This window comes from Vicugna pacos, chromosome 4 (genome assembly GCF_048564905.1).
Source record: "Vicugna pacos chromosome 4, VicPac4, whole genome shotgun sequence".
Taxonomy (NCBI): domain Eukaryota; kingdom Metazoa; phylum Chordata; class Mammalia; order Artiodactyla; family Camelidae; genus Vicugna; species Vicugna pacos.
This window is the reverse complement of record NC_132990.1, coordinates 53,121,484-53,135,699: the sequence shown is the minus strand read 5'-3', so window position 1 is coordinate 53,135,699 and position 14,216 is coordinate 53,121,484. Positions and strand designations below refer to the sequence as shown.

Genomic DNA, 14,216 nt, shown 5'->3' with positions numbered 1-14,216 from the left:
TGTTACTTCGAACTCACCACACAGCCTTGGAGCATACTTAAGTGAGAGGCCACAACTGTGATGTAACAACCAAAGTGCCCTTTAGAGGAGATGGAACGTGTTGGCGGAGTCCCGGGGTTTGAGAGCGCACTTCACTAGCGGAGTGGACCGCCCTGCCGAGAGCCATAGCTGATAGGAGTACGTTGATCTGTTTGGAGATACGAAGGTTTCGAGGTGAGATAAGGGGTGGAGTACTGCCTCAACTGGCAGGGTGAAACGATTCAGACCTCCAAGGCAATCTGTGAGGGAAGAAATGAGGAGAAATGGGAGAGGAGAGGAGGGGACCTGCAGCATCTGACATCTGGTGGGTGTTTGAAAGGACTCTTAAAAATAGGGATGACTAATGCTCAATTTTAAATTGTTCGAAGGCCGCCGTGTAATTCCTCTTCCTCTCTGCAAACCTTTAGTTATGTCTATGATTAAATTAAGTTAGCAAGGAGGCCATGAGACAGAGCTGGTGCTAATGCCGTGACACCTACGTAAGCAGACGAGCAACTGAAACCTAGGGACAGCCCATCACAAACAGCCAGCTAGGCTTTCCGCTATAGCCAATTCTCAATTTCCTTACTTTGCTTCCATCTTTTCTCTACAAGTTTTCCCCCAGGTGTCTTCAACTGAGCGCCTCCAATCACTTGGTATTGCTCAAAATAAATTCTAAAAATTTTAATATTCCTTAGTTTATCTTTTAACACCACCAAAAGGCTTTGTGCAAGTGAACTGGTTTGTCTGGTTTTTATTTTTTTCATAGAAATCCAATGGAGGAGTGGAGTTTCCCATCCAGGTCACCAAGGCTTTGGTAAGGCTGGTGCACTGGGCCTAGGGGGATGACCCGTCCACTTGACTGAACTGATTCAGTTAAAGGACAAGCTCTGAGCCAGGGTGACCTCAATAACAGAGCCCCCCTGGGAAATTCTCCCAATTGAGGGAAGGCATTGGGCTTTCTGGAGGTTATGGAATGGAGATTTTAGCCAAATCTGGATCTAAAAAGGCAAGGAGAGCAGAGCTGAGATCTGAGACAGATAGATAGATAGATAGATAGATAGATAGATAGATAGATAGATAGATAGATAGATAGATAGATAGATAAATATACAGACAGACAGACAGACAGACAGACCGACCGACCGACAGACCTATTTGTGATCTTGCCTTCTCTTTCCTACTTTTGCAGAACGACTGTAGGCAGCTAACCTTGTAGATCTGGGATGGATACAGGAGAAGGTATGAGGGAAAAGATCCCAGAGACAGTCAGTGCCTTTGGGGTTTGGGAGAGAGGAGAGAACACTGGAAAAATGACTGGCAAGTTTACTTGCACACATGTGAGCAAGAGACCTAGCAAGAGGTAACTCTGTGTTTCCTCTGACCGTGACATTCTGGGATATAATTATTTTAAGTGAGTGACTACCTTTTTTCTTTCCAGTTTTCTAAGTGACAGTTTAACTTTCCTTCCTGTTATCAAAGATCCCTGTTCTCATTTGGCAAATGGCCAAATGAGAACCAACAAAATGAGCTACAGAAGAGGGCACGCCTGTGGCAAGAAACTGATTAAAAGAGGGTGGCTACTCCCCTCTCCCCCTCCTCTAGAGGAGTCAGGGCATCCGCTGCCTGATCAGGATCGTTTGGCTCTGCTGGGGTGCCAGTGATTGGATGCGGACCTCTCTGGGCTTCCTGCCACAGAGATAACTTGTTCCACCCTATTATTTACACCTCCATCTGGCAGCCCAGCAGGGCCTAGCACTCCTAAGAGTCAGCTGTGCCACAGAGGACAGGCATGCCGTGGCATGGGGCAAGCCAGTCGTGCATCTTGAGTGGTGCAGCACAGCAGTGCTAATGAGGTCAGCTTGTCTGCCTACCAGGCAGAGTGACCCTTCCTGCCATTCAGTCTGCTTCTAATTCTAGAAGCCTGGGTACATGGCCTTCTCTCTTTATTCACCTTCTCTCTTTCATACCCCTTTACAGTTTTCACACATAATATTGCCATTTTCTTCAGTGTTCTCAAACCTGCTTCAACCACTCTCCATCTCCTTCAGTGGATGTCATACTCTTTTTTGATTCACGAATGGGTAAAAAAGTCTTTCCTCTTCTACAGCTCTCCACTACCCTCTAAGGGGGAGGGTACCTCTTCTTGGGTGTAGGTATGCAACTTTTGAGATGGACTCAGGATCCAACTCAGTTTTTCTAAGTATTAAATGGAGACAGCTTTTGAGAGTGGGAGTGAGACAGGATTCAGGATGAAGGACACAGGAGATGATGAGGTTGGGTGCTGTAGGAGCAAAAATTTTAGAAATACCCCTCTTTGGTGACAGAGAGAAGGGAGTTTGGAGAATGTGGAGAGGAGAAAGGAATGATGGTGATGTGATGATAACGTTACCTGCTGTTTATCCAGGACTTAATTTTTGCCAGGCATTATACTTAACTCTTTTTGTTCATCGTTCAGTCCAATCCTTCAACAATGTTGTAGGTTAAGTTTTATTATTATTCTTTTGCTGCTGAGGAAACGGGCTCAACAAAGTTAGAGAACTTGCCTAAAGTAACACAGCCAGGAAGCTCTGAGCTGGAATTTGAAGCAAGTTCTATTTGACTTCAAAGTCTATATTCTTAATGACTAAATTTTATGGACTCACCAACAAAATATATGGCTGGACCTTCAGAAAGGCAGAAGGTTGAGTTTGTCAGTGACTGGATTAATTATGCGGGAGGCAGAGTGACCCTTTTCTTCATTTGTGGGAGGGTAGGTGGCACTGAGGTGGTCACTAAGCAGTTGACTTGTCTGCCTCCTGCATGCTGGTTGGCTGCCTGCCCCTCAGTGTCTGGGCCTTTTGACCAGCTTTCTAGGAAAGTGTAGTTCTGGATCTGGTCAGCCTATCAGTCTTCATTCCTAAAGGGTGCTGAAGTGGGATGAAACAAACCCAAAGACCAGGGGAATAGGAGAAGGGGGTTAGAACCACCCAGTTTCTTTTGTACATGCCAGATACATGCCAGCGTTATGAGCATCTCCAGTCAATAAATAATCTGTTTCAACAATACTTCCCCAAAGAAAAAATTTTGGTCTAATTTATATTATATAATATTTCTATATTATTTATGTTTTTTAAATTACTGCTTTTTGTGTTATTCTTTAAAACCATTTCCTTTGTTTTAGGACAAACATGTATGCCAGAAACATGCAATTTTGGGGGGAAAAGATGGTAGACTCTCCCAGCTAGACGGGACCCTTCCTTCACTGTACAGATGATGAGTTCAAGGTCCCAGAATGGCTTTAGAATCACAAGGTCAGTCCTACCCTGCTGCTTACTGATGGTGTAGTATCTCTTGAGCCAGAGGCAGAATCAGCTCCCTCCTCTCCAAAACAATGCCTACCCTGCTGATGGATGTAGTGGGGATTAAATGAAGTGTTCTACCTGAAGTGCCCAGGAAAGGCCCTGTGAGAAGTAAGAGCTCAACAAATGGCAATGCCCTCCCTTGGGCCATGTCATCCAGCTACTCAGGGTAGAGCTAAGGCCAGAACCTTGTTTTCTGATCCTCAAAAGTGTGTGTGTGTGTGTGTGTGTACATGCTGCAGGAGCAGTATAATGTCTGTTTCCATGAGGTAACGTGGCTTACTACACTTTGTAATTCTGCAGGCTTTATCTTTTTCCAAGCGCTCATTTAGATGATGTCGTCCAGTCAGCACAGCAACGCGGCAGAGTTAGACAGGAGTGGTATCGCTAGACTGACTTACATGTCAGGGAAGGGAGACTGGGAGAAGGTGATTTCCTTCGGTCCCATGGCTAGTCAGGGGCCCTACTAGACCACAGGCAGACCTCATGCCGCCTCATCTAGGCCTCTTTCCACAGGCACACAACGCCTTCTCTCCTGAAGGTCGAAGAGTCACCAAAGAGATAAGGAAGAATAAAAGAAACATTGTGTTGAGGGTCATAGATGACATAAGTAACTGACAATCCTGATTAGATAGTGAGAGAAGAATTGGACTTTGGGATGATTGAGCAAAAGGCCAAGAGAAAACACTGACGAAGCAGTAAACAACTCACCACGAGGGACTAGGGGGAAATGGGGGTGGTGGTCACTGCTGACCACAGTCAGGTTAAGTACTGGTCACTCAGTGCTTCTGAAATTCTCCAGCCCATTCTTTCCATTTCACTGTGCCTCTGCAGCATCCTAACTGCACACACACATTTCCTTAGACAGATAAGTGAGGTAGTTGTTGGAGGTTTTGACAGTAGTGATCATGAATGGAACCATCTTAGTGTTGCGTTTTAGAAGAGTCTGCAGTCAGAGGCCTCTAAATCAGAATTATGCATTCAGATCCAGCTATTTAATGAAAAAGTACTCTGTACTAAATCCCTAGTTGAATGTTATTGCATTCATCTTCATAACCAGTTTCTGATGGGTCATTACTAGCCCATTTTACAGGTAGTGAAACTGCGGATTAAAGAGGTTGGAAGATTCTACAATGTTTCACAGCCTCCAAGCCCACCTATCATGATATCTCAGTTTTACAATTTACAACGTTTTACTGAGTTGAGAGACTTGAAAAAAAACCCAAAAACCTGCAAGCAGTCTGTGTTGCTCAGGAGTTGCTGTTTCTCTAAGGTCCAGTAAGCCTTACCCTTGCTTTCCTGAACTTTGAGTTTCAGGAAGCTCATCAAACCCTGGTGGTGGCCAAATGCTGATGCCCCAGGAGCAGCAGGAGGCAGCTCCACTCGGGGGGCGGGGGTACTTATGCTCCTCTGACGTGCCTGGCCAGTCTGCTGTTCACGTGAAACGATGCTCAGCAAGATCAGGGCCACCTAGGTCTGCCGACGCAAGTCATGTTTTCCTGTTTAATGCAGGTTTAATGTCCAAGGTTATAAACTGCTGGGAGGGGGAGAGGAAAAGAACTAATCTCTGCAGTCTGAAGTTACCAAAACGTAAGCAGCTCTGCTTTAGACCACCGACTTGGAGTGAAACAGCTCTCCCTGTACCTGTTCTGTGACTCTAGGTGAGTTACTGAACCTCTCTGAACCAGAGTTTCCTTATCCAGAAAATGAGGCTAATAAACATTTCCTCTGAGAGGTGCTGAGAGTGGAGATAATATATAGAAATAATCAGATGCATCACAGAATTTTTTAAAAGAGCTATTGTTATCATTGTCATTGTTAAAACAAGAATAATTAGTAATAGGAACATAAGTGAAATTATTTCTACCATGAATCTCTCAGTGGGTAGAATGTTTCAGTCACGGTTCTGACCACCCCAGCCCTGACCCCCAACATCTGTCACCAACCCCACTCTCCATTCTTTTATCAACTTCCTTGTTCCTCTTTTCTCCTTCCACAAAAATCAGATTTGATGAAAGCTCACGTGTCCCCAGATCAGATCATCTTGGTCTGAGGAATCAAGCACTGGGTGCTTGAATGAGCACCAGGTGGAGATGAAGAAACCAGAAAGTGTGCCTTGGGGAGGCAGGTGGAGTCAAGAGAGCTGAGGGAAGTTCACCCGGTCTGGCCCTGGGTTATCCTCAGGACAGGGCTTGGCCAAACTTCCCAAGACAAAGCCTTCAATAATCACATTCAGTGTTTAACACTCTCATTTTTAGAAGCTGAACCTAAACTCTATTTAAATAACACAACTCCCTACTTCCTTTCCTTCTATTTCATTGACATTTCACTCAGTATAATGTTACACTCTATACTCTAGAGAGCTTTGGCTTTTTAGCGTTTTTCTCTTATGAGTTATTCCAAAGGAGTATGAACATATTCGTATTCCTGAGAATGGATACTTTCCTGTGATCATGGTCATCCCATTGTTTTTAGATTCCCTGTAACTTTTATTTGCCTTATTCATTATTTGCCTCAGGAAGTATACACTATTTTTATTTGCCTTCTCTTGAATTAGATTTTGGTTTAATGCTCAAGGAAAACACTCTTTTAGAATGACCTTATCCAGACAGTGCTGTAACTAGATGAGCTGATGGCTTACATCAATCACTTTGAGTTTTATTCTGTTTTTTTTCCAACTTTAAAGACAAAAATGTACAGGTTAGGAGAGAATGAGAAGAGAGTAAAAGACAGTATGTTCTGACATTAAAACCATCAGTGCCCAGCTTCCTCTGGGGGAACTAGGAAGGATCTTTGAATGCCTACTGTGTGCAGGCACTTTACAGACTCATTTAGAGCTCTTGTGAGGTTCAGATCTCACTTTACAGAGGAGGAAATTCAGGCTCAGAGAAGTGAAAAGAAGCTTGACCAAGGTTAAGTGTGTAGTAGGTGCTGGAGATAACCTAACACGCTTCCCAGTTTCCCTTGGGGGCCTCCACAGCCCAGTCATTCACTCGCTGTGTGACTGAAGGGGACTCCCCTAATCCTCTGTGTCTCCTTTTCCGCACCTGTAATGTGAAGAGTCTGGATTAAGAACTGCATGGTCTCTTGACATCCCTTACGGCTTTAACGCTCTGTGAGTACGAAGAGCACGTGAGCATAATTAGCCGGACTGGCTGTTTACGAGCCAATCCGAGTTACTGGTTAAACACCTCCCTAGGAGGACAGGGTGGGAAGGGGAGGGTAAAAGTTAAAAAGAAAAAAACGCTTTGATGAGAAGTCTATAAAAACTGTGTGTTCCTGAAGATTCATCGTGTTTGGCAGCTGCTGTCTCATCCACAGCTTCCGATACCTGAGAGGACTCTGCTCTCTCACACTGTAAGTAAAAGGACTCCCTTTGCCTACCGGGACTGCACCCCGGAGTAAGGGATTAGTGACAGCACTAAGCACGGAGAGGGGAAAGTCTGTGTGCTTCTGGTTTCAGGAAAAATTGAATGGTGGCTGGAAACGTGATGGTCTGCTGAAATGGCTTTCTCTCCCTACCTCTCCTGCTTCTCTGAGCGGTGGCAATGCCTGGTACCGATGGTACCTGTATGCGGGCTCTTCTGAGTCCTTGGCTTAGGAGAAACAGCTTGAAAATTCCTATTTGGTTAGGTTCAACTCAGTATTTGAGATTCCTGCTCATTTCTGCTCTCACCGTAACAACTGCTTGTTCAGGTGAGATGATTTATTTATGTATCTATCGCCTTGTGTCATTTTCTTCATTTTCTGCCCACACCGACTAGTACCAGCGCTGATATTTCTTTGTCATAGAAATGAACTCTTGGCCTATTTTACCCTTTGTCTTCACCCACTGCTCAAACAAGAAAATGGAACAGGCATTGCAGAGCATAGTTCTCATTTGATTACCGATTGTCAAACTCTTCCCTTGTTTGCTACCTTCCATAACATTTTCTACTCTGAAGATCCTACAGCTTAAGATATTAGGAATCAAAAGCTGCTAATGTATTTTGGTGCATTTGTTCTACTAGCTGAAGAATAGGCATGTTGTGAGGATATGTTGCCTTTTAAAATAAACTTCTCTGTAAGTAGTTCCCTGGGGTTCCATTAGCCAGTGTGGATCCAGCAGGGGCTCTGGCTCTGTGGCCACCATTACTTTAGCTAAGGCACATCTGAGGACTGCCCAGGCTAGACCTGAGGTGCTGGGGCAGGAAATGGAGTGTAATTGCTGTAAACCTAGGAGCTCCTTTGGCATAGTTTAGAGGAAAGAGCAACACTCAGGTCTTTTTCTGAGCTGCTCCACGTGTGTCCAAAGCACCAGGGGGCAGGCTGTTCTGGAGCACCTCATTGCGTTTGTCACTGTGGTATCAGGATACACAACAAAGCTGTGGCATCTTCCTGCATCTGTGTGTACAAGTGCTGTGTGCACTGCCCGACCGTCATAGGCTTCCAATAGATAAGCTCCTCATGTCTTCTTGAAAAATCCACCTGCCTTGTACATGGAGAAGCAAATGTACTCTCTACTCCCTTCTGTTTCTCCAGGAATTAAATATTGATCATTTACAAATTACTATCTTTTCACAGAACCTCTTCAGGGAAGGTAGAAAGAACTATACTGTAGGGTTTCATCTGCTGTTTTGCTGAAGAAGGACTGGAAAAAGGACTCCAAGTCGTAAGCTAGTAGGATGTGATTTACAATCACACCTTAGAAGGGGCAGCAGACATATTTCTTCTGGGCCTCAGTTTCTCCATCTCTAAAGTTAGCAGGGTTGGTACAGATATCTCTGAGGTCACTTGTAGTTCTGTTTTTCTGTGTTTACCGTCTATTTGTTAATAGATTATGTACAGTAAAAGATGCCTATGTAAGCTCATTCACTGAGAAATCAAACATTACAAAAACTCCATAGAGTGAATTGTGAGTCACCCCACCCCATTCCATTCCCTGGAAGTAACCCCAGTGTAGTTATTCTCTGCTTATATAGACTCAAATACAGTATGTGTGTATACCATTTTTTTAATTTAAAAAGTGATACTACTATGTATTGCATACCTTTCTGAAACTTGCTTTTTTTTTTTTTTACTTTATCATGTAATGTGAACAATTTCCCACTTTTTAAAAGCTGGCTTCAGACCTCAGGAGGTCTCAGGGACACAGAAATCATTCTCTATCATCACTGTCTCCCAGCTGGCCTCCTGTCTTCCGGTGGTGAACGTTGGCCTGCGCCCCTGTTTTATGATTAACAGAGAGGCAACATTTGTGCTGATGTGGTGCAGAACTTTAATCTCTTTGTAGAAGTTTAACTTCCCATAAACAGTATTGGTTCAATTTGACCTTTTCTCTGTTTTTTCTGGTTGAGTCAGCACACAGACTGAAGAAAATAGCTTGGTAGTGAACAGAAACATGGAAATGCCTTAGGCAATTATTATTTTAAAAATTGAAAAAGAACTAGCGATGCCTGACATTTTCATAATGCTTTATAAAGCATCTTAATGTTTATCATGCGATTCAACAAATATATTTTGAGCAAATACAATGAGTAGTGTGCTCACAGGTCACATTTGACCACTGGGCAATGATACAAGCAGAGCAAATATTATAGCCATTTAATCCATAGTAAACCAAGACTCAGGAAAGTTACCAACTTGCCTGTGGGCCCAATGAGGAGGAGGCAGAGCTGGTCCTTGAACCCAGGTCTGTCTGATCTACTTCTGTGTGAATGATTCAGATATTTATGAAGTAGTAATGTGGTATGGGGATAATGGTCCACAGCCCAAGGATCCTCTGGGATGTCATCACCAGGCACTCCGGGGGCGTCATCAAGGACACTGGAGTCATCCAAAGGCCAATTTCTTTCACCAAGCTCACTCTTTCTTTAAGAGGGAGTCCTGTCCCTTATCCCAACTTTCTGCCTTATTAGCTGTTCGTCCTTGGACAAATAATTAAACTGTCTTGTATTCTTTTCTCATCTATTACACAGTTGGGGAAAGTCCAGCTGCCTTTTGAGATTATTGTGAAGAATAAATTTTATAGTGCATGTAAAGCAGTTAGCAAAGTGCTTGGCAATAAATGATCATTTGCTGTTACAGGTCTATGTTTTCCTTTTGTTTCATTAAGAAAACGTCTTTGTTTTTTGATAATTGTCAACTCCTTTGTGCAAATATCTAAACTGCAAGAAAAAGTTTGCACTTCGGTCTAAAAGTCAGAGCCAAAGCTAACAGTCACTGTCTACAGTCTAGGAACTAATGTGTAAACTGGGGAGACATTGTATTCAGGTGGCTGGGATGTGAGGGGTCTTGGGAAATCATCTTCTCTAGAAATCGTTGCCCACTAGCCTATCCTGGTACCCCAGTGATGGCATTTGTGGTTCTGTTCTTTGGAGTTAAGTATAAAGTGAGAGTAGCCCCAATAAGAGTGACATCAGTTACACTTCTTATGAATTATTGGTTCAGTAGCCATTGACTTCTTGTATCAAGGGATAGAGTGCTGAACCTAGAATGCCTAGAAGGGAGGCAGAAAATGTGAAAAGATCAGTTTGACATGAGAAGTAAAACTGGGTGGAGGGCTCTGCCTCATCCTAGGTGGGACCTTGGGCAATTCAGTTAACTTTTCTGAGTCTTGGCTTGTTCACTAATTAATAAAGATAATACCTGTTGTGGTTACCTCATTGTCGAGTGGATCTAGTGAGAAGTGAGGTGTCCCTTAGCTTCCAGGAAATGGAAAGCAGACACAGGACATCTGCGCTTATATGAGTGTATGAGGGGAGAGGAGACTGGGGAAAGGCAGAGACCAGGGTTGAATAAGAAATTGCTCAAGGTAATCCTCACTTCCATTTTTTTTTCTTAGATAATCCAACCTATGCAAAAGTATTCCTTCTGACATCTAAGATGAGAGCCCTATGAGCTTGCATTTTCAAGACTAGCCCAAAGTGGCAGCCAAACAGAATCAATGATCCCTTTCAGATGACCACTGCTGAAGAGGTTGCTTGGGTAGGGGATCTTGGAGCCAGAGTCTCTCCTTACCAAAGCAGTGAACCTGAGAATTACTGGAGCAGGAATCAATATCTGATGTCAGCATCCTTAGAGCTTCCGGGAACCTCTGGCCCAGAGGCACTTAGGGAAAATCTTCCCATCTACCCCAAATGGTCTTATAGGTGGTTGAACATAAGAAAAAGGAGACTTGCACCCCACCCTCTATGTCCCAAAGCTGAAGGGAGGTTAAATTCAAGGCCAAATGGTGGTTTCTCCTCTCAGGCTTGCTCCTAGAGAATACTCTGGTGGGACTGCAGTCTAACAGAGCAAAATGAGGATGACCACAGAGGCTGAGAGCCTCACTGTCCTGGCCTCAAGCCATCCAGGGCACCTGATGGCACCAGAAGTCCACAGAAGAGAGACAGAGTCAATTACTGCCATGCCCTCTATTTGTTAGATTTGAGTGGATCACTCATTAGCTGGTTTAGTCTCAGTATCAGTGATCCTGAAGGCTTTCTGGAAGGCACTCTGTTGAGGATCACCATGAAATTTGGCATCCCACCTTCATCCATTATGGCTAATTGGAACTACTTAGGCTCAGGGGGAAAAAAACACCCAAAACAGATCTCATTTGTTCATCCAGTTGTAGAAATGGACCAGAAATGTCAGAGAGCCTATAGGGCTTTTCTGCACACCTGCTGTCTTGGTCATGAATCCATGTGAGTGTCCTACAGTTCTGTTCACAACTGACTCTTCTGCACTCTTTTCCAGACCTGTCACCATGGCCTACCAGTTTCCAGCCCTCACCCCAGAACAGAAGAAGGAGCTCTCAGAAACTGCCCGGCGCATTGTTGCCAATGGGAAGGGGATCCTGGCTGCAGATGAGTCTGTAGGTGAGTGCAAGAAACATCATACAACAAGCAGACCCTTGATTCTGCACTTAGCAAAGGCACGTTTATAATCACATTCCCTTTCCTCTCAGAGCAATGAAAGGTTTATACATACAGGAGTGGGGGCAGAAGACTCAGTAAGCGTAGCCCTTTTGAGTCTTGCCATTCCAGAAGGCAGGTTTCTGAAAAGCAAGGGAACAGGCTCAAGCCCTTCATTTTAAGGCCACTTGCCAGAGGTCATTTGAATCTAAGCCGTAGCAAGGTCAGGAACTCAGTAACCTGGATGAGACCTCTGCTGCTAGTTAGAAGTCAGTGTGAGGTCAGCCATGGAAGGGCAGAGAGATCAGGGAAGTGTCCATACATGGAACAGGAAAGAGCTTGTGGCTGAAAGAAGCTCAGGATGGCACAAGGGTGAGCTGTGGCAGGCCTGCACAGCCCACTATAAAATGGTAGAAGCCAGAGAAGTCAAGAGCCTGCCCCATCACTCCTTCCACTGTGCGTAGAGCCAGTGAGATGGACGGCTGGACCAGGGGAGAGCTAGAGAGGCCTGAGGGCCTTACTGACCCACTTGGACCTGATGGCAGCTTCCACCCTGCCCCTGGAATTCCCAGTCCATGCATCCCTTCCCAGAGTCTTGACAGCAACCAAGGTCTTTCCCTGGGGAGACAAAATAAAGAGGCAGGAGTTCTGAAGATCTGGGGTGAAAAGAGAGTGTTGCTGCGCATCCTGATGAGGGTCACTGAGCTGGTGTGGAGGAGGGCAGCAGGGAAGCCCCGGTTTGCTCCTTATGCTGCCCTCACCCGCCTGCCGTAGGCACCATGGGAAGCCGCCTGCAGAGGATCAAGGTGGAGAACACGGAAGAGAACCGCCGGCAGTTCCGAGAACTCCTCTTCACCGTGGACAGCTCTGTCAACCAGAGCATCGGGGGTGTGATCCTCTTCCATGAGACCCTCTACCAAAAGGACAGCCAGGGAAAGCTGTTCAGAGACATCCTCAAGGAAAAGGGGATCGTGGTGGGAATCAAGGTGAATAAATCTCGCCTCCGTCTCACCGCAGCCGCGCTCCCAGCACAGTGGCTCGGGCAGGGCCAACGTGCGGACACTCTCACCATCTGATTGCTGTTCTCACTCCTTTCCATCATCACCTTCCTCCTGAGAACCAGGTCCTCTTCTGAGCTTTTCCAGTACCCTCTTCTTTCAACCACTTTCTTACGAGGTACTTAGTCTCTTTGTGTCTCTATTTCTTCATTTCTAAAATGGGAATAATAGTACCTACCCCATAAGGTTCTTAGAAGGATGAAATGAGTTTTAAAGACAGTTCCTATCACGTCATTATTATTTAGCTCATGATAGCTATAATTGCTGAAGCACTTATTGTGCTGCTGGAACGAGGTCTTCCAAAACAGCATGAACTTCTCAAGAGGGACCCTTAGTATTCGTTGAGTGCTTAGGACTCCAAGCACTCATTTATTCCTCTTCACAACCTCTGAAGGTAGACTCAGTTATAATCCCTCTTTTAATTAATTAATTAATTGATTAGTTAATTAATTTTTACTGAAGTATGGTCAGTTACAATGTGTGAATTTCTGCTGTACAGCATAATTAATACCTCTTTTACAGATGAGGAGAGAAAACAGAATTACAAGGCGTAGTATAATTTGCCCACAGCAAGGCAAAATTGGAGCCAGTTCAGGCCCACACTGTCTCCTTCCAGGGCTCATAACCTTAGCCTCTGCTATGTGAGAGGCTACATCCTCTTTCCTCTTATCTTCTGTAATAGCATAGTGCTTGTTATGTGCAGGTGCTTAATAAATGTCTCTTCAATAAATGAATGAATAATTTAAAGGAGGCTGCTCTTTTATGGCACCTCTACATCCCAGGTTCTGTCAGATGACTTCTTACTTCCAAAGCTCCAGGCCTGTGCTTTCCATAGTTTCCATCCTCTTAGGGTTGACACTCTTACACTGTTCCTTCCAGATAACTTCCCTTCTGCTTTGGACTGAATTGTGTTCCCTCAATGACTAATACACTTTCCTAATTCTTTGGTTTATAAAAGATGAGAGCTACCAGTTAGCACCAGGGGCTCTGCTTGTGTTTTACTGGGACACCTGACACCTGGTAATTACTTGTTAAATATTTATATTCACAGTTAGACCAAGGAGTTGCTCCCCTTGCAGGAACAAACAAAGAAACCAGCACTCAAGGTAAGGATATTACTCACCGATATGGATCTTGCCAATATATGCCAGACATGAAGGCAAGCAAGAAGTGAGCGAGGGGAAAACAAAAATGAATATCACACTGGTTTTAGAGCCACACACCTGTTCTTCAGTCTCAGCTCCTCAACTCAATAACTGTGTGCCCTCAGGCTAGTCACTTAAATGTTCTGGGTCTCAGTTAAAATGGGATAACAATAACTACTTCATGGAATGGTCTTGGGGATTAAATTAGACAATGTACATGAATGCTTACCACAATGCTTTGCACAGAAAAGATACTCTGTACTTGGTAATATTATTTTAGAGAAAAATCCAGTAGAAGCAGTAGAGAGGAAAGAGCCCAAGCTATGGGATCAGACACACTTGGATCTGAATCCTGCTTCCATCACATACTACTTGGATCATTTTGCATAGTACACCACTGCCCAAGTTGACAAGTATAAACCATAGCATTGGATTAGCTAAGCAGAATTTGAATCCCAGCTCTGTCACTCTTTAGCTCCTCAAACTTGGAGAAATCACTTAACCTCTCAGAGCCTCAGTTTCTAAGTCTGTAAAATGAGTCTACAACTATGAGGGTTGTATGGTTATGACTATTAGGTTGTAATACTGTAACAACTGTTAGGGTTGTTATGATAATTAAATGAGATAAGGTGTGCAAAATGCCTAGAATCATGCCTGGAACATAGTAAGTTCTGAATAAATATTGGTTCCCTTTATTCTTCTTATAGAGTATCTTATAGAGTATATACAATCAAAAGCATATTTGTTAAACCCAGGTGTTTTGGCTCAGTATTGGAA

General features: G+C 44.2%; 1 protein-coding gene across 6 annotated transcripts in view; it reads left to right on the top strand.

Moving 5' to 3' along the window:
- ALDOB (aldolase, fructose-bisphosphate B) overlaps positions 1–14,216 on the top strand; it is a 40,112-nt gene that overhangs the window by 19,427 nt on the left and 6,469 nt on the right. For 3 of the 6 annotated variants that reach the window (XM_072958980.1, XM_072958981.1, XM_072958983.1), the window contains 3 exons: positions 11,079–11,200; positions 12,011–12,222; positions 13,346–13,400. In XM_072958980.1, coding sequence (XP_072815081.1) covers positions 11,089–11,200; positions 12,011–12,222; positions 13,346–13,400 — 379 coding nt within the window. In that variant the 5' untranslated portion in view covers positions 11,079–11,088. Of the gene's footprint in view, positions 1–124; positions 214–3,258; positions 3,312–10,928; positions 11,201–12,010; positions 12,223–13,345; positions 13,401–14,216 lie in introns of those variants that run through there. The other 3 variants (XM_072958982.1, XM_072958979.1, XM_006204041.4) reach the window with 3 other exon arrangements.